Genomic DNA, 23,035 nt, shown 5'->3' on the forward strand with positions numbered 1-23,035 from the left:
CCAAATTACTGAAACAAACACAAACAAAACTTGAAAAGAACTGAAGAGATATTGATGCATTTGTCTCTGGCAGAACAATGACATTCAGAAAGTCTACTATCTTTCCATTAGAAAATATTTGTTATTTAAAATGCAATAGTATGTTAAAGGTTTTCTATATCAGAATTTTAGTTGGGAAGATAAAACACATCTCTACCAACCATTAGTTGACTGACTGGAGGGGTTACAATTCAGTACAACACCATTACTGTATCACAGAACAGAGAAACTCTCTCCAGAACAGGAGGCTCTTCAATTTTTCAAAGCTGAAGGATGATTTCCTTTAAGAGGTTGTACCATCTATATCGAAATAGTTAAAGATTTGGTACTGCTGCATTTACAAAGCTTCCCTCAGAGAAAATGCAAGGTTTACGGTAGGACAACTCCATATCTCCTTTATGCCCAATATAGCACACACACATTGCACTTTCTGTTCTCTGTGGGGCTTAAGGTTTTTCAGTTTTTGTAAGGAACCTGGTTGAGTAAGAGGGTAGGTGACATGCATGTCATTATTAATGTTATCCCTGGGCAAATAGAAGCCTTTGGAAAAGGATGAAAATCTACAAGGCAATATCGTCATTTTTGTCTTTAACCCTACTTAGATTTCCACCCTGTGTGCTAGAAGCCAGTATTCCACGATATAAAATCTACGTGTTATTGACTCTAGAAGACCCTAGGCACAAAATGTAAAGTATAAAACTTGGCAGTTCAAACTCCTCAACCAGAAAGTTTAAGAGAAAGTAAAGTCAAGTGGAACCCGGATTCTGCCAGTGCGGAAGGTAGGAAAGTCCCAGCTGGAGAACATCTGGGCTGGGGACATGTTAACAATGACAGCTGCTTCCCCAAATCCAACCCTTGCGAAATAAAGTCCTCAGAATGACTCACAACCTCTTATCTCCAAGACCACTGGTTGGTGGTCAAGACTATATAGATGTCACCCCTCCCCCCCCAAGAAGTACACACTTCTTCCTAGGCCCGTTCCCGCAAACAATGCTCAAGGATTTACTCACCAACTGCCAGGCAGATAGGGAGCAGAAGCCTGAAGATCAGTCCACAGACCACTTCTGAGGCCATCGCTTCGGGGGCACTTCTGACGAGAACCCGGGAACCAGGCGGCCACAACAGTAAGAACACAAAGCTTAGGCTAAGTCACTGCCCCGAGGACAGTCCCATGACAGTCTAGGTGGTCCTGCCTGATACTAATCTCATTTGGTCAAACATCCTCCCTCTCTCCCTCCCTCTCTCTCTCTCTCTCCCTCTCTCTCTCTCTCTCTCTCCCTCTCTCTCTCTCTCTCTCTCTCTCTCTCTCTCTCTCTCTCTCTCTCTCTCTCTCTCTCTCTCTCTCTCGCCAGCCTTTTGCTCTTTTCTTCTCTCTCTCTCCCTCTCTCAGTAGACCTTCTGCAGCAGACACCTCAGTAAACGCCCCACATCGAAAGAGTAGCCCATGAATTAATTTAAAATCCCAAGTCAGTGTTCTTCAAGGTGTCCTTTGGAGTCTGGAGTTGGATCGTAATGGGCTGTTTGATTGATGTGAGTTTGCCTGGGTGATGTTTTCGTTTGTTTTGTTTTGTTTTGTTTTCCCGAGGGGGTGAGGTAGGGGTACTGAAAAGTCAGTGCTTTCCTCTTTTCCTTCTTCTTTGGAGTTGTTCATAAAAGAGAAGGCGTTTTTGAGGGGAAGATACCCTCGGAAGCCGCACGCTTTCCTCGCCTGCCCTTGCCTCCTTTCTCGGTCCCCACCCCACCCACCCCCAAGCAAGTTTCGTTGCCCAGCACGCAGCCCCGCTACCCAAACAGGTCAGGAGTCTCTGGAGCTGGAGCGCGGGGCTACCCAGCCGCCTTCCAGAAATCCCTTGCTCAAGACCCGTCACGCCGAGGAGCTCCGGAGCGCACTATAGACCGAAGTCGCAACGCCGTCAACCTCTGTCCAGAAAGACCCAGACCTCGGTAGCCAACAGAGCAAAACCATCCCCAGACACTATAGGCTTTGCATTATTAGTTGATTTACTGTGTTATTGTTTTGAATCTGTAGTCCAAAGGGCTCTCAAGATTGCGGGCAAAAAGAGAGTTTATTTACATAGCTAATAGCTTCAGGCTTTTGCTTGATTTGTCCGCTTTCATTCCCTTTAAAGAAAAAAAAGAAAGAAAGAAAAGAAAAGACAAAAAAAAAAAAACCGATCCAAATTACCAGTCCGCTGACTCCTCCTAATCTTCTGTTTCTCCTGTCACTGCTAATGCTGCTGTTGCAGCTGTCCGCTGCCCCTCGAAGCTAATACACGGCTGCAATTGTGCTCTTTCCCCCGACACTTCTCCACCTTGAATGAAACTTTCCAAGACCCTGCTCTGTGATGGGCAGGCTTACTAGCCAATCAGACCGATCCGCCCAGAAAGCTCAGGGATTGGGGAGCTGAGTCTTGGACCTGGAAGCCATCCTATGTAATTGAGTGGTGAGAGGATGAGAAAATGCTCTTTACCTTTTTTTTCCAGAGCAGAGTGTGGAGCTGGCTTTTGAACTAGGACTTCCTTGGGAAGCTGTCTTGGTCTTCCCTATCTCCGGCTAACTGGATTCTCTTCCTGCCCAGGCCTCCTGCTCTCTGCCCAGCTATAACAGATGTTCTCTGCACTCCACCCACCCACTTACTATGCATCATGCCCACTTTGTCCAGTTACTTGGCCAAGATCAGGGCCGACCAAGAACCTGAGAGCCAACTGATAAGGGAATATACTGTTTAAGGAGCAAGGATTTATGGTTGTCTCCCTGAAATAACACGAAAATCTTCAAGGACTTTATTGTGCAGACATACACTTCTTTTCATTTTTACTTGCCTCACTAACCCAATCAATCCATGACTTTTCAATAGAAAAGGAACTGTTTTCCCTTCATTTGGCCTTAGACATATCTAACCTCATAGTAGGTTCAGTATGTTTCACAACTTGGCCTGAGGGAAGGAAATCTTCTATTTCACCAGGGGTGTGTGTGTGTGTGTGTGTGTGTGTGTGTGTGTGTGTGTGTGTGTGTGAAGGTAAGATGTTTCCTAACCTTATCTTCTTCACAATATATTGTGTGCTATAGTTAAGGGGTTGATTCCATGGAGACTGGGCCACTATCTTCAACATCATCTTTGCAAAAGAGTTGACTTAAATGTCATCAGTAATAGAACCTCTCATAAGTCTTTCATTTTCCTATTCCATATTATTAGTTTATCTTCTGGGTGTCAATAGATTTGTCAACCTAGAAAGAAATCTTCAACCACAGGTATAGTTAGGGATGACAAACACAAAATGGGCCTTTGCTCATTGTTGAGGTTGTTGCAGTGATTTAATGACTGACAATAATTTTATTAATAATAAAAACAATATTAATAACTCTTAATTCCCTTGATTTTACATCTTTTTTCAAATAAGGTAATTTTGTGAAGTACTTTGCAAACCTTAAAATCTATATATATATATATGTCAAATATGCTAATGATTATTCAGCATACATTTAGAGCCATTTGAACTAGATCACACAGGTCTAGCAGGATTACTTCATTTTTGTCTCTGTATCCCCAACACCTATCACAGTGTTTGGCATGTAGTACACTTAGCAAATGTTTGGCTAAATTGAATTAGTACAGTGGAAATAGTATTGACTTTGGAGTCAGAGAACCTTGTTTTAGTTAATAACAAGAATTTATTAAGTACCTACTATGTTCTTGTTCTAAGCACTTGGAATACAAATAAATAAAGGCAAAATTCAGTCTCTGATCTCAAGGAGCTTAATTGCAGAGACATCACTCAGACAACTACACACAAAGATGACATATATTGGATAAATTGGAAATAATCAGCAGAATGAAATCACTAGCATCATGGGGGGATTCAGAGTAGCTTCTAGCAGAAGGTAAGATTTTATCTGGAATTTGAAGGAATCTAGAAAAATTAGGAGGCAGAGATGAGGAGAGAGAGTGTTTCAGGCATGACAGACAGTAAGTGAAAATGCCTAGAGTTGGGAGATGGAGTGTCTAATGCAAGGAACAATAAGGATGCCAGTGTCACTGGATTGCTGATTATTGAGATTATTATAAGGTGGTATTAGGAGCAAAAAAGATTAGAAAGAAGCTGAAGGGGCCAGGTTATTTAGAGACTGAAAAGGCAAAAAAAAAAAAGATTTTATCTTGGAGACCATAGGGAACCACTGTAGTTGATTGAATGGGGGAGAGGGACATGGTCAGACTTGCTCTTAGTAAAATCAATTTGACAGGTTGAGTGGAAAATGGACTAGAATGAGGAGATATCTGAGGCAGGGAGACCAACTAGAAGGCTTTTGAAATAGCACAGGCATGACATGGTAGGAACTTGCCCAACATGGTTCAAATCTTACTTTTGCTGGTTACTACATTTGTGACTTTGAGCGAAGTTGGCATTTAATGAAATTGGATTCTGGGATTACTTTCTACCTACCATACTATGTTTCACGGATAGAGGGAGATGTTAGAAGGCTGAAAGTGCTCTTTGAAGAAACCCAGTGACCATCACCTTTGTAAATGGGGTTCTGTAAATATCTCATAGCTTTGATATTTTCAATCTGTATTCAACTACTGTTACTATTGTTCAGTCATTTCAGTCATCTTTGATTCTTTTTGACTCCATCTGGGTTTTTGAGTTTTTTTATGGCAAAGATACAGAAGTGGTTTGCCATTTCCTCCTCTGGTTCATTTTACAGATGAGGCAACTGAAGCGAACAGGGTTAAATGACTTGCCCAGGATCACACAACTGATATGTATCTGAGGCTGGATTTGAACTCAGGTTTTCCTGACTCCAGGTCCAGGGCTTTATCCACTGTTCCACCTAGTTGCCCCCTAATCAACTACTAATCTTATATAAATCTATAGCTCAGACTTCCATACCCAAAGGGATTTTGCATTTTGTTATAAGTGAGCGCTGTGATATCTTGCCAAAGAATAGCATAGTGAAAAGAACACTAGATTTGGAATCAAGCACTTTAGTTTGAACCCTGTCTGTTATTTACTACCTGAGTGATTTTGGTCAAATAACAGTATTTCTTTTTACTTGATCTTTGGTGAACAAGAATCCATTCTTAGATTAATATGCCCAGGGTTGGAGATGAACTTGTGAGTTTGAGATGTCTGATGATATTGGGTTCCATTGAGTTAGAGCTAAATGATGTCAAGGGGATAATTCACCAGTAATTATTCCAACATTTCTGGAGAGGACAGTCACTGATAAGAACACTGACCCACAGTCTAACCATTTTACCAGCAAACATGATCTACAAGTTATTTGAATAGGGAAGAACTAAGGTCAAATGTAAAATACCTAATCAGTAATCCCACAAACTGCTTTATGTTCTAATGATGTTTAGGTATCAACCTCACAACAGACTGTAATGCTAGTTAGAAACTGGTGCTAGATCCCATTTTAACTTCATTTTCATCAAATATAAATATGTGAGGGTTCTGTATGAGCATTGCTTTTGTGTGTAGGAAATAAATATTATGTCTCATTCATGCTGGACATTAAATACCTTTTTAACCCTTCCTTTTGAGAAACCCTATGCACTAGCCTAAGTTTGAAATAATTTTCCTCTGGGGCAATACAGCATAGATTTAACAAACTGAAGAGTATAAGAAAAGGGAGGCCAACTCTCTGCATTAGAGGCCAGGTTGCCAACAAAACTAAACCTAGCATGCCTTAGTCCCAGATGAGGAGTTTAGTGTAGTAGAGAGTGTTATATTTGGAATCAGGAATCAGAAACCCCATCTCCTATACTTACTCTGTGACCCTGTGTAAAACAGCTAACTTCTCTGGGCCCTGGTTTCCTCATCTGTAAAATGAGGAGGCTAGATTTAATGACCGCTAAGGATCCTTCCAGTTCTGTTATAAGTGGCCCTATTATGCCAGCCCCAAGCAGGCCCCAAAGCAGTTCATTATTTTTAGACTATGATTCTCCTATAAAAGAACTTTAGCTACTTGGAAGAATCTGAAATCTCATTGGTTTAGACTTTGAATCAGTGTTTGTTGAAGTGAATCTGGTCTGTTTTCTTGGCAGAATTGAGAAGTCAACTTCATTCTTTAATAGCTTTACTATATTTCTGGGCATGAAACTGAAGCATTTGTTCTATCCCAGGGTTTAATTTGACCTTCATATTACTCTATACTCATAGTATGATTTCTCTTCACCTCATGAGATGATATTCATGACTTTTTGTGTCTCTCTCAAAACTCATCAAGCGATAGGTAACTGTGTGGTAGTGAGCTTCTCTCAAATGAGCTAGACTAGTTTCTGGGTGACAGACATGCAATCCATCATTGAGTGCATCCTGGAAAACTTTCAAGTTTGATCAGATATTCCACTGTCAGAACTTTCAAAAACTTAGAGTTTTCTCCATACCATGAGTCATAGAGAAGTAAGACCTTAACAGAGAACCACAGTAACTGAAATTATTTCAGTGTATCTCCATGGGGGTCAGAATAGAAAAAGAAGTCTCAATTGGCTGTGGAGTTGATAAATGAATCATTTGTCTTCTTTTCTTAAAAATCAGAATTCTAGATGCCATCAGTTGACTTCCTGGAATACCTTCAGATAGCCAAATTCACTAAAAAATGTTTTCTGGCTAATTCTACAAAGCTCTATTGTGATCTAGCCAGTCTTCTCTTACAATTCTCAGCAGAAACTATGCTATAGTATCACTACATATGGACATGATAAAAAAAAATTTTCCCATGCAGTGATGGCTATCAGCTGCCTCAGTAAATGCCTGCATCTCATCTATGTCTGGATTTCAAGGAACATTCCTAAGATTTAAAAAAAAAATTAAAAGCAGTAACTTCTTTCCTGCTGTTAGCCATTGTTATGGGATTGAATTTGACTGTTGGCATCAAGGATACATTACCCCTGTTTTTTAAAGGAATTTTATTCATATCTTTCTTGTTACTCTGTTGATCAATGGTCTCATGAGCAGGAAAAGATTTGTATGCTACCAGACTCCAAAAACACCGACCATACTTTTCAGGTTTTCATAAATTGGTGAAACATTCTTTGGGATGAATGAATGAAAAAAGAAGCATTTACTAAATGTTTTCTTTGTGCAAAGTACTATATTAAGCACAGGGGATACAAATAAAATTTTATAAGATAGTCTCTGCTGTCAGGGATTTTGCGTTCTAATGGGGAATAACACATATGGAAAGTTTCAGTTATAAGTTAGATGGAAAGATCCCATGGTCCTTTAGATGAAGTGGCAAAACAAATGATGATGGCTTTTCCTGAATGCCATTTTTACTAAAAATATTATCACTTTTTGATATTGAGCCATTTGACAGTGGCAAGTACTTTGGTGTCAAGAACTTTCCTTTTTGGGTCTTCAGTATTTGTGACTGCAGTACCTATGGGAGCAGCATCCAGGCTATATCTCCACAGGGCTTGTTTCTCAGAATGATGGCTAAGGACACTGTCCTGGAAGCATTGCTCTTTCCAAGGCTCTTTGTTTCAGAGTCATGGGCTCTCTCCATTAGAGTTTGAGGGTAGTTGGTGGTCAAGGTGGTGGAGGGGGAAGTTGATTTGCCTGTGCTTGCTACATCTTGCCTCTCACTCAGAAAATATTACATAAAAATATTCTTATTTCATATGTGAAAGTTTCTATGAAGAGAAAGGAAGTACTCTCAGATTTAGATCAGGTGGTAGGAGAATAATCATGACTATTTGCAGCTCTGCTAACTTTCATTGGTTTAGCTGAGTCTACACAAAAAGCAGAACAAAACAATGAAAGGAAAAGCTGGTGATGTATTTACCAATTTTTAACCAACTAAAATGCCTTGTTCTGGTCTGCTTTCATAGTGATATGTTGAAAAAAAGTCATTTGCTTAAAAGCCATAGGGTCATATATTATTGAGCTAGAAGGAATCTTAGATAAGCTAGAAGTGGCATGAGAGATCACAGGTATTTCCTAAGGGTGTGAGCGTACACTTATATGGCTTAAGTTTCTTTGTGTCTTGTGAGGTTGGATTTGACCCGCTGTAGGTTTTATCCTTTCTGGGCTTGGTTCAATGATATACTGACTACCATAGAAGCCCCCACATTCAGCCTCTGTCCAAATTTCTATTTCCATCTGCAGGTCTAAGTAAATATCATCCAAATATAAGGAATAACTTCCTAGCTAATAGAATTCTCCAAACCCTGGATGAGTTGGGGTAGTGAATTCTTCATGAATAATCATTCATTGAGGATTATTGTGGACAGCTAGGTAATGCAGTGGTGAGAGTGCCAGGCCTGGAATCAGGAAGCCTCATCTTCCTGAGTTTAAATCTAGCCTCAGACACTTACTTGCTGTTTGACCCTGGGCAAGTCACTTTACCCTTCTTTTCTTGGTTTCCTCATTTATAAAATGAGCTGGAGAAAAAAATGGCACACCATTCGAGTATCTTTGCCAAGAAAACCCCAAATTAGGTCATGGAGAGTTGGATATGAAATGATTGAATAACAAAAGGGGATTATTACAGAGGGAATCCTTGAATTGAGTAGGTATATTTATAATCTTTAAGATCCTTTCTAACTCATTAAGCGTTTAGGAATCTAAGTTTAAGAATTGAATTAAGGTGTATTTTTTCAACTCTTTTGTCATGCTGATCTCCATTCTCAAGGCTATTATCTACTATTACATCTCAAGATTTCTGTATAAAACATCATGAGTGTGGATACCAAGATCCTCTCCATTCTCAAGACTATTATCTAATTTCATAACTGCTCAAGAGCTATGTGTCTTCCTCTGAAACATCATGAGGGCAGATGCTATCCCAAGTGATAACTTTCTAAAAACAATACCTCCCCCAAGGAGTAATGAAGGTTATTCAGATTGGCACTTTCTTCTTCCAGTGAAATCTGCCAAAAATTTACTGGCAGTATCCAGGCTAGAGAATATGTTATCTCCTGCCAACTTAAGCAGGATGTCATGTAGGATAGGTAATATGCATTTTTCTCACTCTCTCGACTCAGTTTTTTCAGGTCTACGCATTCATATTTTTCCATGTGGTTTTACTACTGTCACTATAGGGCTGTGAATACTTGAGTTATAATCCCCAAACATTCCATTCTTTTTAGTTTTTCTTCCATTGGAGCGGTAGAGGAATGGGAGTGCTTCTGGGTAATAGTCTACTTTATGGCTGGATAAATTCTACTAATTTACTTTTTATAGGATCCTACTGTAAAATCTTGAAATCCCTTCATGCCTTGAAGGCAAATTCTAATCATTTGTATGTGACCTAGTCTGTTCACTGCAGTCTGGCTGAGTAAATTATGTCCCATTACTTTTACCACAATAGTCTACAGTGAAAATGCCCAAAAGTTCTTGCCAAAATCTCCCATGCACAATCAACAAAGTTTTGCCCTGGCCATTACCTCCTGCCAGGTCGAACTTTGGATCATTAGCCGCAACTGGATATTCACCAAATGCAAAACTTTTTGATTATTAGGATCAAGTGAAATGGCATGTATAAAGTGCTTTATACAAATTAAAGTACTAATACATCTGAGGAGGGACAGGGTCAAAAGAAAGAATAGAATAAATGGGGAGAGCAGGATAAGATTAAGGGAAATAGAGTTAGTTTTTCACAACATGTCTACTATGGAAGTGTTTTGCATCACTGCACGTGTATAACCTATATTGAGTTGTTTGCCTTTTCAAAAGGGTGGGTGGGGAGGGAGGAAAGGAGAAAATTTGGAACCCAAAGTTTTAAAAAACACGTGTTTAAAAAATGTTTTCACATGCAGCTGGGAAATAAGAAATACAGGAAATGGGGTACAGAAGTCTATCCTGCCCTACAGCAAAATAGAAGGGAAAGGGGATAAGAGAAGTTGGGGAGAGACAGAAGAGAGGACAGACTAGGGGAAGGGGTATTCAGAATGCATGCCATCTTGGGGTGGGGGAGGGGCAAGATGGGGTGAAAATTTGGAACTCAAAATCTTGCGGAAATAAGTGTTGAAAACTAAAAATAAATAAATTTATTTTAAAAAATTAAAGCACTACATGAATGCTAGTTATCAGTCATCACTGTATTGGTTATTTTCTTTTCAGCTGCATATTCTATCTTTTCAGTGAGATTCCAATTTTTTAAGAAAAAGGTCTGTATTTTATGCTTCTCTGTAGTACCCCCAGTTCCTAAAACAGCACTTTGGATAAAGCTCAATATTCCTTTTTCATTCATAGTTGATGCCATCATGTGTTTCTGATTTAATTTTAAGTGAAATGCTGAGTCCAGTCCACCTCTCCATCTTAAGGTTACTAATCATGTTAATATTAACACATATTTGCAAGGTGGATATGAGCAGGCTTTGGTATATTTTAAATAATTATGGTGGAGAAATATAAAAGAGGTCATAAAAGAAATGCATAATTAAAATAAAAGATGGCTTAGTCGTATGAGAAAAATAATAATTAATGGCCAGCCCAAATGATCCATTTGTATCCTCACAATGTCACAGGAACTCAGCAGGTTCCTATAATCTTAAGTAGATGTCCTATGGCTATGTACAATAGACACATAGGATAGACAGTTAGGCAGTCATGAATGGGTTGTGATCTGCATTGCTGAAGAGAATATCCACATTAATAAAATTATAGTTCTACTAGAATGTGAGTGGGAAAAAATAAGAATTCTACTTGTTTATTTTCTAGAACCTCTTATGGTTGCCTTTTTCTACGTATTAAAACATAAGGTCCTTGGTATTTGTAGTATCATCTGATCTTAGCCGGTTATTCACTTCTTGTGGTATCTTCATCTAAAATATTTATGTCCCTCTGTCCCCCACCTCCAGATCTTCAGTTGGTACTTTTCTTTCACTATTGTTTGACTGATTTGTCAATCAGTCCATCAGCAAGCATTTATTAATGTGGTGCCAGACACTGGGTTACAAAGTAAGGCCAAAAAAAATTAGTTTCTTGTCACAAGGAACTCACAGTCTAATGGGAGAAACAATGGGCTCATAACTATGTACAAACAAGATATGAATAGGTAGATGAGAGATTCAGATCTAGATCTGGTTCAAGTTCAAGAGAAGGTGACAACTTGCATTGGAGAAGAGAATTGCCTCACCTGGGAGTTCCCATACCAGTGAAATCACAGGTCTAGTCCCTATCTCCATCCCTATCCTGTCATATAGATCTCTAGGAAAATTCAACTGTCTTTTTCTCTGTTGTAGTTGTAGTAATTAACTTTCCCCATAAATAATACTAGTATGAAGATAAGTATTTTTCACTTTTCCCCAGCATAGTTCCATAGCCTAATTTTGTTCCTCCATTATTATAAAGTAGAAACAGTTAAATAGATACAGGCCCTGCTTCAGATCTTGCAGCATAGGTGCATAGCTGACCCAAGCCACTTTTGACTCTTACAACTTTCCAATAACTGCACTTGGGACCACAAAGGAGGATTTGGACAATTCAGATACAACCAGTGTTCCTTTCATGGCATCTCTCCACTATCTGGTCCCCTTACCTCCTCTTCCTATACCATCTCCCACATCTCCTCTATTCAGACCCACTTTTCCAATCAAATGATTTTTCTGCAAATATTACAGGCAAATTTTCACCTCTAAGCTTTGACTCATGCCTTCACTCCTGCCTAAAATGCCTAGCTTGTCTCAACTCTGATGTCAAGCCTCCCTGCATTTCCCAGAGGGCCAGGGATCTATCTCTTCATCCATTTGTAAGCTCATTGAAGATTAGAATCAAATTTCTTTGTATCCATGATGCCTTCCATGTTTGGGGACATGATGATGCCCAGAATGATGTTTCATCTTTATTTCATTTCCTTTTTTCTTTCTTTCTACTTCTTGTCATCTGGTTCTATTAACAATTGTGCCATAGATAGTGCAATGAGCTTCAGAATAGGGAAAGAGAAGATTTAAGTTATGTTGTACCTCGGCCAGTACAGAAAGTCTCTGGCTTCTCTAAGAACTCAGAACAGGTTCGTTGTAACATTACTTACCAAGTAATAAACTATAAACTCTTACTAAGAGCATGAGTTAACAAGAAAGGTTCCAGTAACAGCCTGCTTTAGTAGACACACCACAAGGGCAACATGATTAAAGAATTCAGAAGAAAAAATATGCATGATACACCTAATAGAAAGTAAGATTCCTGTGGTAAAAACATATTTAAATCCAGAAGATTCCAAGAAAGTACGATACTTAGCTTGTTTGTTACTAATTTTGCCTATAATTTATTTATCGGCATATTTGTATTCATATTTATACACATATGCGTATATGTTTAAATAACAATAAACACACATATGTATGCATACATGCATGTTTAAATGATTGTTATTCAATTTATAAAATACAAAATATTCTCTCCTTTTCTGCCACCACCATCACCCCTCCAATCTTAGTAAACAGATTTTTTAAAATGTTCTATTTGCATCTAAGAAGCGCGAAAGGTTTCCCCCCTCATTTTAAATGTGTTGATCAAGTAGGTAATAATATTGTCTGGTCTTTGATCTCAGTAGGTAGCAAAAATGACTGGGTGAGACTGCTGAAATTGATAACTGCTACTTTCAGTGGATACCATTTTGCCCAGGGCACTACAGGCACACAGGTGGTTGACACTAAAGCATGGAAAACACCCATTCATTATTCACAGCCAAACCTTCTGGACAGATTTTTATCTTAGAGTATTTCTATCTGCCCTTTAAGGATATGGAAGCATAGCCAGAAGAGTTGGAGCTTTTAAGAAGCATTTAAAAAAATAAAGACAGCCAACTTTCTATATATTTTGTACCTATTTATGTGGGTACAATCCATCTCCCCCAATAGAATTTCAGCTTCCTAAGGACAAGAACTGTTTGTTTCCTGGCTGTGTATGCCCAGTGCTAAGCATAACTTCTAGAACATAAAAAGTTCTTAATAATTGCTTGGTGACTGATTGATTAATTGATTCCCTATATATGGTGGAATCAGGTGGATGTTTCTCTTTATGACTGAAATCATACTGATTACATAATGCTTTGGAACGCTGCAGAGCCTCCTAAATGAAATCCATGATCACTCAAAAGTTTTCAGCCTAACTAATAATTTAAACAAAGGGAAAATGTGAGAATATGACTTGTTGTTCACACTGTGAGAAGTAGTTCTGTGGACAAGTTGTTGAGCTTACCTGTTGCTATATTTATCCTGGACAGACACTGTACATGAACAATCTGTTGGGCTCAGGATTAAACAGAATGAAAAGATCAGACTTTAAGAATCTAGGGAATTGTATAACACTTTAAATGGAGGCAGAGAGGTATAGTGTAAAGGGCACTGACTGAAATCAGAGGACTCGGGATGAAATCTCTGACAATTACTGAAAAGTGTTACCTTGGGCAAGTCACAGCCTCAGTTTCCTCCCCTGTGAAATGATGAGGTTTTCCTAGATTCCTTTCGAGGTCTCAGTTCTAGAACTTTGACCCATGCTAAAGGTTTTTAATAAATAGTTGGAGAGAACTAGTAAATGGGGTTCCTTTCCAAACAGGTAGACCACACACACACAACCTAACTGCTCATAACCTGATCACAAAATTGGTAAATGGATAGTCTTAAATTTTAGTCTTGTGCTCTTTCAAATCTTTTTTTATTCATTCTGTAAGATTTTTCCTACATAATTGTCATAATACTGGTAGGATTGAATTTTTGCAGTACTCTTAAAAGATCTGATGGTGGACTATGTTTTCAGGTTTGGGACCACGTATCAGCTCTGTTTCAGTGCATGTTGAGAAACTACAACTCCAGCTATGTAACTTAAATTTAATCAAAGTCAGCTAAAATAAGGCAGCATCTGTGCTGCTGCAGTGCCACCTTTTGGCTACATGTCTTTTGAACAAATGTGGTAATGCTAAGTAAAAATAGTTCAATGAGATGCATTCACAGTACATTTTCTTTTTCATAAGTTTTTATTGATGCGTTGTTTTCAATATCAACATAATTTCCTCCAGCATCCTTCCTCCATCTTTTCTAAGACAGCTATCTGTATAACAAATAGTATTTTGAAAGGCAAAAAAAAGAGAAAAAAAATCACCATGCTGATTAATACATAAAAAGTCTAAAAATATGCATGATGTACAACACATGTGAACCTCCCACCTCTGCAAAGGGATGAGGTGGGGTGTGTTTTCATACTTCCTTTCTTTGAACCATGGTAGTTCTTTATAATTTTTCAATATTAACTTTTGATTTTTAAAAATGTGGTCATTCTCTATATTATTGTAATCATTGTGTATACTGTTTTCTTGGTTCTGTCTACTTTGGTCTTCATCAGTTCATGTAAATCTTACCATGCTTCTCTGCATTCATTACAATCATCATAGCTTTCAGCACACTAATATTCCATTTGATTTTTATTCCACAATTTGTTTAGTTACTCCCCAGTTAATAGTAATATACTTTATTTCCAATTCTTCTTTATCACAAAAAATGCTGCTGTGAATATTTTGGTGTGTACAGAAACTTTCTTCTTATCAGTCAGACTGCTTGCAGTATAAAACCAATAATAAAATATCTGGGTCAAGGGGGTATGCATATTTTAATCATTTAATTTGAATAATTTCAAAGTGCTTCCTAAAACCATTATACCGATCTGTTTTCACAAATAATGCACCAGTGTGCCTATCTTTCCGTGGACCCTCCAAAAATCTTCTATTTTTATTTTTTGTCATCTTTGACAATTTGTTGCATATGAGGTAAAACCTTGGGATTGTTTTGACTTTGCATTCCTCTTATTATTAATACCTTGCAGAATTCTTTCACATAATGGTTAATTTGCAATTCTTTGAGAACTATTTTTTCATATGTTTTGATAATTTATGTATTGGGGAATGACCTTTGGTTTTATATTTGTACAGATAGAGACACACATATGGATATAGTAATTTGTTTATGTATCTTCGATAGCAAAAATCCTTATCAGAGAAAATTGATACAGAGTTGTTTTTTTTTTTCCATCTGACTACTTCCCTTCTTATCTCAGGTGCATTCATAGTGTTGTGCAGAAACTTTTCAGTTTTGAAACATCAAAGTCAGTTATTTTATCTTCTTTTGCCTTATGACTTTTGAGAATCATTTCTTACCCAGATTTGTGAGACATATAAGATCGGCTTCTCTTCTGATTTTAATAGTGTGATTTTTGATACCATTACTTATCCATTTAGAATTTATTGGTAAATTTGGTTGTAAATTGCTGGTTTAAGCCTATTCTTTGCCAGATTTCTCTCCAATTTTCACAGCAATTTTAATCAAAGGACTGGCTATTTCCTGAGTAATTTGGTTCCATTTAATTAAACACTAAGTTATTGAGCTCCATTGTTTCTGATTCTCCCTTTTCTAGTCTATTCCATTGATCTATCTCTCCATTTTTTAAACCATTACCACATGGTTTTGTAGATTGTCATTTCTTAACATAGCTATTTTCCCTTAGTGTCTGCTCTTTTCAAAATTCCTAATGATATTCTAGATGTTTTACTTTGTCAAATGACTTTTATTATTATTCTGTTGATTGCAGTAAAGCACTCTCTTGATAATTAGATTGATGTGTCACTAAAATTGTAAATTTATTTCATAGTATCGCTATTTTTATTATATCTGATATCCCAAAAATCTTAGTTCAGTTTTTAGTTTTAGTACCTTAAAGTATCATTAGTATCTTAAAAGTGCACTGAGACTTTTTAAAAATATTTTTGTAGATTTTTTAATAAATTTATTTATTTTCAGTTTTTAATATTTACTTCCACAAGATTTTGAGTTCCAAATTTTCAACCCATCTCACCCCTCCCCCCATCCCAAGATAGCATGCATTCTGAATATCCCTTCCCCTAGTCTGCCCTCTCTTCTATCTCTTCCCCCCTTCTCTTATCCCCTTCCCCTTCTATTTTCCTGTAGGGCAGGATAGACACCTGTGCCCCATTTCCTATATTTTTTATTTCCCAGTGGCATGTGAAAACATTTTTTTAAACATATGTTTTTAAAACTTTAGGTTTCAAATCTTCTCCCTCCTCCCTCCCCACCCACCCTCATTGAAAAGGCAAGCAACTCAATATAGGTTATACATGTGCAGTTATGCAAAACACTTCCATAGTAGACATGTTGTGAAAAACTAACTCTATTTCCCTTAATCCTATCCTGCCCTCCCATTTATTCTATTCTTTCTTTTGACCCTGTCCCTCCTCAGAAGTATTTACTTCTGATTACCCCCTTTCCCAATCTGCCCTCCTCTCGATCATCCCTCTGTTCTCTTGTCCCCTTCTCCCCTTATTTCCAGGTAAGACAGATTTCCTTATCCAATTGAATGTGTATGTTATTCCCTTTAAGCCAAATCCTATGAGAATAAGATTCACTCATTCCCTCTCACCTTCCCCATTTCCCCTCCACTGTAAGAGCATTTTTTTCTGTTTTTTTTGTAAGATAATTACCCCATTCTACCTCTCCCTTTCTTCTTCTCCAATATAATCCTCTCTCATCCCTTAATTTTATTCTCCAGATATGACCCCTTATCTTCAACTCACCCTGTGCCCTCTATCTATCTATCTATCTATCTATCTATCTATCTATCTATCTATCTATCTACCTACCTACCTATACATACATATAATTTTTTTCCTCCAACTACCCTAATACTGACAAAGGTCTCATGAGTTTAAATATCGTCTTTCCATGCAGGAACATAAACAGTTCAACCTTAATAAGTCTCTTATGATTTCTCTTTCCTGTTTACCTCTTCATGTTCTTGAGTCTTGTATTTGAAAGTCAAATTTTCTATTCAGCTCTGGTCTTTTCATCAAGAATGCTTGAAAGTCCTCTATTTCACTGAATGACCATTTTTTCCCCTGAAGGATTATACTCAGTTTTGCTGGGTAGGTGATTCTTGGTTGTAATCCTTTCTCTTTTGCCCTCCGGAATATTATATTCCATGCCCTCTGGTCCCTTAATGTAGAAGCTGCTAAATCTTGTGTTATCCTGATTGTGTTTCCACAGTACTTGAATTGTTTCTTTCTGGCAGCTTGTAATATTTTCTCCTTGACCTGGGAACTCTGGAATTTGGCTACAATATTCCTAGGAGTTTTCCTTTGGGGATCTCTTTCAGGAGGAGATCTGTGGATTCTTTCAATTTCTATTTTGCCCTCTGGTTCTACTATATCAGGGCATTTTCCTTGATAATTTCTTGAAAGATGATGTCTAGGCTTTTTTTTGATCATGGCTTTCAGATAGTCAATAATTTTAAAATTCTCTCTCCTGGATCTATTTTCCAGGTCAGTTGTTTTTCCAATGAGATATTTCACATTCTCTTTTCTATTTTTTTTCATTCTTTTGGATTTGTTTTACAGTGTCTTGATTTCTCATAAAGTCACTAGCTTCCAATTGCTCTATTCTAATTTTTAAGGAAGTATTTTCTTCAGTAATCTTTTGGACTTCCTTTTCCATTTGGCCAATTTTTTTTTTTTAGGGCATTCTTCCCCTCATTGGCTTTTTGGACTTCTTTTGCCATTTGGGTTAGGCTATTTTTTAAGGTGCTATTGTCTTCGTATATTTTTGGGTCTCCTTTAGCAAGCTGTTGACTTGTTTTTCGTGATTTTCTTGTGTCACTCTCATTTCTCTTCCCAGTTTTTCCTCTACTTCTCTTACTTGCTTCTCAAAATCCCTTTTAAGGTCTTCCAAGGTCTGTGACTGATTCATATTTTTCTTGGAGGCTTTGGATGTAGGAGCTCCCCGACTTTGTCGTCTTCTTCTGGTTGCATATTTTGATCTTCTTTGTCACCAAAGCAAGATAATGTAGTCTGACTCTTTTTGCGCTGCTTGCTTGTGATCCTGGCCAATTACTTGAGTTATAAACTCTTTTTTAAGGTAGGGGTCTGTTTCCAGTGTGGAGAATGTACTGTCCCAAGCTTCAGGGGTTTGTACAGCTGTTTTCAGAGATACTTGTAGGGACCTGTAAATTTTCAGTTCTTCCAAGGTGGTATGATAAGGGGCAAGGTTTCCTGGCCTGTGCTCTGGTCTATTAGTGACCACAAGTACTCCTTTCTGTCCTGTAACTGTGAGGAGGGTTTCCTCTTACAGCCACTACAAGCTCCACCAGGCCAGCATTACTCCTCACCCCAGAACAGCCGCCCAGAACTGTGACCCAGATCCAAGCACAGGCAAAGCAAGAGATTCGTGCCTCAGCACTGGCAAAGAGATCCCTGCAATCCTTCTCTGATCAGCCACTGGATTCTCCCTCAGTGTGTGGGCCAGAAGCTCAGGAGGCAGCTGCCTCCCCCCAAGGGCCGTGCTCTTGGGCAATATATCTGAAACCCCTCCTTCCTCTCTCAGCACTGCAGAAACAGACTTTTCCCACTGACCTTCTAAGTTATCTTTGGCGTTCCTGGGTTGAGAAGTCTGGAAACCACTACAGCTGCCCACAATTCAGTCCTCTGAGGCCTGCTCCAGGTTTGCTGTGGCATGTGCACCCACACTGAGCTGTGCTGTGCTCCCAGACCTGTGAGATATACCTTTCTGATCAATCATCCAGGTTGTCTTGGGCTGCCTTAGAATTTGTTTAGAGCCATTTTTGTAGGCATTTGGAGGGGTTTGGGGGACAGCTCAAGCAAGTTGCTGCTTTCACTCTGCCATCTTGGCTCTACCGTGCACTGAGACTTTTGGGACACCCTATGTTAATATGCCCAGCCATGAGCACTGAATATTCCTCCAGGTATTAGGTTGTTCTTTGATTCTTTAAGGAGCACTTTCAGTTGAATCTGTATGAGTATTTTGTTTGCTTTGGTAAATCAATGATCAGATAGTTTATATACTCTATAAGTATTTGGGATCGTATTTCCTTTTTTATCTTTATCTCTTGGATTTTGTTATCATTAAATAGAAATGTTATTGATGTTTAAAGTTGTCTTTGATAACCTATAATTTTGCTGAAGCTATTAATTCTCTTAATTAATGTCTTTGCTGATTGCCTGGAATTTCTAAAAAAAATCATATTTTCAGCAAAATGGGATAGTTTTACCTTCTTTTTGCCAATCTTTAAGTCTTTAATTTCTTTCTCTTGTCCTATAACTATTGTTGGCATTTCCAGAGCTATACCAAATAACAGTGGATAGAGTGGGCATCCTTCCTTTATATACTATATTTATTGGGACGGGTTCTCATGTGTTGTATATGATACTTGCTTTTGGTTTTATGTACTTTTTAATAATATGATCCTTTTATGTCTATACATTGTAGGGTTTTTTTTTTTAGCATAAATGAGTATTGCACTTTGTGAAAGCCCTTTTTTCCATATCCATTAATATAACTATGGTTTTGGATATTTTGGTTTTTAATATGATTAATTATGGGGCAGTTAAGTAGTTCAGTAGATAGAGTGCTGGGCCTGGAGTCAGAAATATTCATCTTCGTCAGCTGAAATCTGGCCTCAGATACTTATTAGCTGTGTGATCCTAGGAAAGTTGCTTAACCCTGTTTGTCTCAGTTTCTTCATCTGTAGAATATTCTGGAGAAGGAAATGGCAAACTGCTCCAGTATCTTTGAAAAGGAAACCCCAAATGGGGTCCCAAAGAGTTGGACATGACTAAAATTATTGAACAACAACAAAAACAATGTATTATATTGATTATTTTCCTCATATTGAAACATATATAACTGGTATAGATCCTACATGGTCAAGATGAGTGATTTCTTGGGTAGATCATTACAGTCAGGATTTTATGTAAAATTTTAAATCAATATTCATTAATTGTATTGATCTATAGTTCTCCTGTACTTTTTCCTATCTCAGAATTAGATCTATATTTGTCCCATAAAAGAAATTGGGTAGAGTGCATTCCTTCTTTTTTTTTTGAGAATACTTCTGTAGTATTGATACTATCACAATACATTTTCAAAGGATATATGAAGAGTCAGACAATAAAATTTCTAATTATTTCTGCCTCATGGTTTAATGGTGACCTTTGACTTTTGAAGACTGATGATATATTTGGTGTTTCTGAACCAAAATTTTCGTTTGAAGAAGTTCATCTCTAGAGTGTTGACAAAGAAAATTATGGATTTTTTGAAGAATTTTTTTTCCATCAAAGAAAATATAGGAGACCACATATATGCTAAGATGTCTATGGAGTATGGAGGTGGCTGGGATAAGTATATGAAGAAGTACTCACATGGGCAAAATTCCTAAATTCTTGAAATATTGATGTTATTAGAAATATGAATCTACTTTCCTATTACTCAGATAGTAATTGTTTTTATCAGAAATATGAATCTACTTTCCTATTACTCAGATAGTAATTGTTCTAACTTAACTCCTTTTATTCCAAGGTATTTTTTTCTAGCTATAAATATTAGCACATGTATATTATGTTTCATAACACCATGGCAATGGTAAAATTAATGAGATTGTTTTGTTAATATCTTCAATTTATACATAATTTTTTCTCCCTCTTCAATAGAAAAAGTAATTGTGCTGAAGATAATAACTCAAAATATTTGCTGAGAAAGAATTATTTTTCCTTACTGTTCCAGTCCTGAACTCTGTTTTTTCTTCATGTATCAGTAGGAAATCACTCTTCAACTTGGTCAGTGTTGAGTTTCTCTGATATCCAAATTTCTAAGTCCACCTAGCTGGTATTTATATAGATGCTAATGATTGTAGCATAGTCATTTGGATGGCAGGATAGTTCAAAGTAGTCACTAATTCATGGTTTCATATTTGAAAATACCAGACCCAGACCTAGAGACCTAGTTCCTTCAGAGAAGAAAATTTAGTAAAATTATTTCTGTATGATAACATGTAATTAGTAAATTTTATTTCATTATATACAGTGCTGTGAACTTCACACTTGGATATATCACATACAGGCATTGATTTTCTTCACCCTGGATTACTTTTCTCATTGCCTAATATCACATTGCTATTCTAGTACAAAGACAGTGCTTTCTTTTTATTTTGTAGACTTTTCTACTTTTGTAGCAGAAAGGTACCAGAAGGGAATTTGGTAAGCATATTTTATGAAAAGTAGATAGCATTTAGAATCATAAAATTATAGAATTAAATGTTAAAAGTGACCTCAGAAGTCATTTGTTTCAGCCTCTATGCAAAATTTGAATTCCATCTACACTGCTATAGGATTACTGACAATTGTTCACTCAGTCTTCATTTGAAGAGCTCTACTGATGGGAAATGTACAACTGCTGTCATAGGGGCAACTTTAATTATTACAAAAGGGTTTTTTCCTTTATATTGAACCCAAATATGGCTCTTTCATTACTACCCATGGTCTTGGTCCTTCCCTTCCAGGACCAAGAAGATCTAGTGTAATCCCCATCCCCTCCTCCACATAATGGCCATTCAAATATTTGATGACAACTATCATATTGCCTCCAAGTGTTTCTGTTGAAATATTCCTAGTTTTTTTTCCCCCCAACAATCATGGCACAATTTCTAGGATTTTCATCTTAATCATCCTCCTCAGGATTTGCTAAAGCTTATCAATATCTCTTCTAAAGCCAAGAACTAGATAAAGTTCTCCTGGTATCATCTGACTGAAACAGAAAACAAGTCTATTGTTTCCTCTGTTCTGGATACTGTATTTCTTTTAATATAGCCTTAGTCACATTAATGTTTTGGTGGTCACACTAAATTGCTGATTCATATTGAGCATGAGTTCACATAAACTCTTTAATCTTTTTCACATGAACATTTTTTCTAGCTCATAGCTCTTCCATCTTGTATTTGAATAGTTGATTTATTTTAAGAGAAGTATAGGACTGTACTTTTATCCCTATTAAATTTCATCCTTTTCTCATTCTAATCTAGCTTGATCTTTTTCAAACTGATTTTGTAATCCAACATATCATCTATCCCTACCACCTTAAATCATCGATAAATTTGGTAAGTATGCTACCTTCATTGAATAAGAATAGAAGTATCTAATACTTACCACATGCTGAAACATTTGGAGACACTAAGAACTCTCTTGATAACATTAATAAATGCTTCTTCATTCAAAGACTGTGGCATGAGCAATGTCGTTCTAAATAGAACATCTTTGATGTTTAAATTGCTTACTTTAAGGAGATATGTCAGATTCAGAATCTATTTATTGTGTACCATGAGGTATACTGAACATAATGCAGCACTGAGTTAAAGGATGAAACTGCCTCTATCCTCTCCCTACTCACAAACTGGTGAGGAGACTCCTTGCTATCACCAAGGTAAGCACTGAGGTTAGTTAGGAGACCATTGGAATATAGGTGGTTTTTTATTTGTAGCCTTTGAACTCGAAGCATCTGGTCCCACAACTTCATTGTGGGTTGTAGATGAGAAGGACAGAAACTAGACCAGCATGCCAGCTACTGAAAAACAAAACAAAATAAAATACTACCTTGGGCTGATTGTTCACATGAAGCTAACGGTTATTGCCAACATTTAATGTTTCTGTGATATTTTTTGTCCTCCCCCTGTCCCCCCACCTTTGGACCTTTTATTACCCTTTGACTCAGTTTAAGACTTCTTACTTGGAACTTTGAATCTAAAGAATTCATGAGTAAACAGCCTTTGACTCCAGGCTGGTAACTTTCTGTTTCCAGTTTGTTTCTCAGCCTCTAGGCATGTTCTTTCCCTGCTAATTGCCACTGATCTCTCAAATTTTTCAGCCCTACCACCTCTCCCTGTCACCTCCCCCCACCCTCATCCTTCCCAGGAGAAAAAAGTCCTGATGTATAGCAATTAACATTTATTCCACTCTGTCAATTGCATCCATGCTATTATACATGGCACTTATAATAGATGGCAGACAAACCGGGTAACCCAGTCAGCCTGACTCCTGATGTGCTCCAACACAAAGGATCCTATGCCCCTGGCTCTAGGAACCAGGTGGCAAGGCCAGGCAACAAGGGAATAAACATTTATTAAGTCCTTACTATGTGCCAGGCACTGTGCTAACTGTTAGAGATCCAAATAAAGAGTATCCCAAAAGTCCTATCAT

General features: G+C 37.6%; 1 protein-coding gene and 1 long non-coding RNA gene across 6 annotated transcripts in view; one reads left to right on the forward strand and one right to left on the reverse strand.

Moving 5' to 3' along the window:
• PIEZO2 (piezo type mechanosensitive ion channel component 2) overlaps positions 1–1,132 on the reverse strand; it is a 505,350-nt gene extending 504,218 nt beyond the window's left edge. For all 4 annotated transcript variants that reach the window (XM_078153522.1, XM_020985555.2, XM_078153521.1 and 1 more), the window contains exon 1: positions 1,050–1,132. In XM_078153522.1, the coding sequence (XP_078009648.1) occupies positions 1,050–1,113 (64 nt within the window). In that variant the 5' untranslated portion in view covers positions 1,114–1,132. The remainder of the gene's footprint in view (positions 1–1,049) is intronic.
• The window catches only part of LOC110207786 (uncharacterized), a 53,381-nt gene continuing 31,418 nt past the window's right edge, over positions 1,073–23,035 (forward strand). For both annotated transcript variants that reach the window (XR_002324318.2, XR_002324317.2), the window contains exon 1: positions 1,073–1,163. This is a non-coding gene — a long non-coding RNA (uncharacterized LOC110207786). The remainder of the gene's footprint in view (positions 1,164–23,035) is intronic.

The sequence above is a fragment of the Phascolarctos cinereus genome, unplaced genomic scaffold (assembly GCF_003287225.1).
Source record: "Phascolarctos cinereus isolate Bilbo 61053 unplaced genomic scaffold, phaCin_HiC Scaffold_4;HRSCAF=312, whole genome shotgun sequence".
Taxonomy (NCBI): Eukaryota; Metazoa; Chordata; class Mammalia; order Diprotodontia; family Phascolarctidae; genus Phascolarctos; species Phascolarctos cinereus.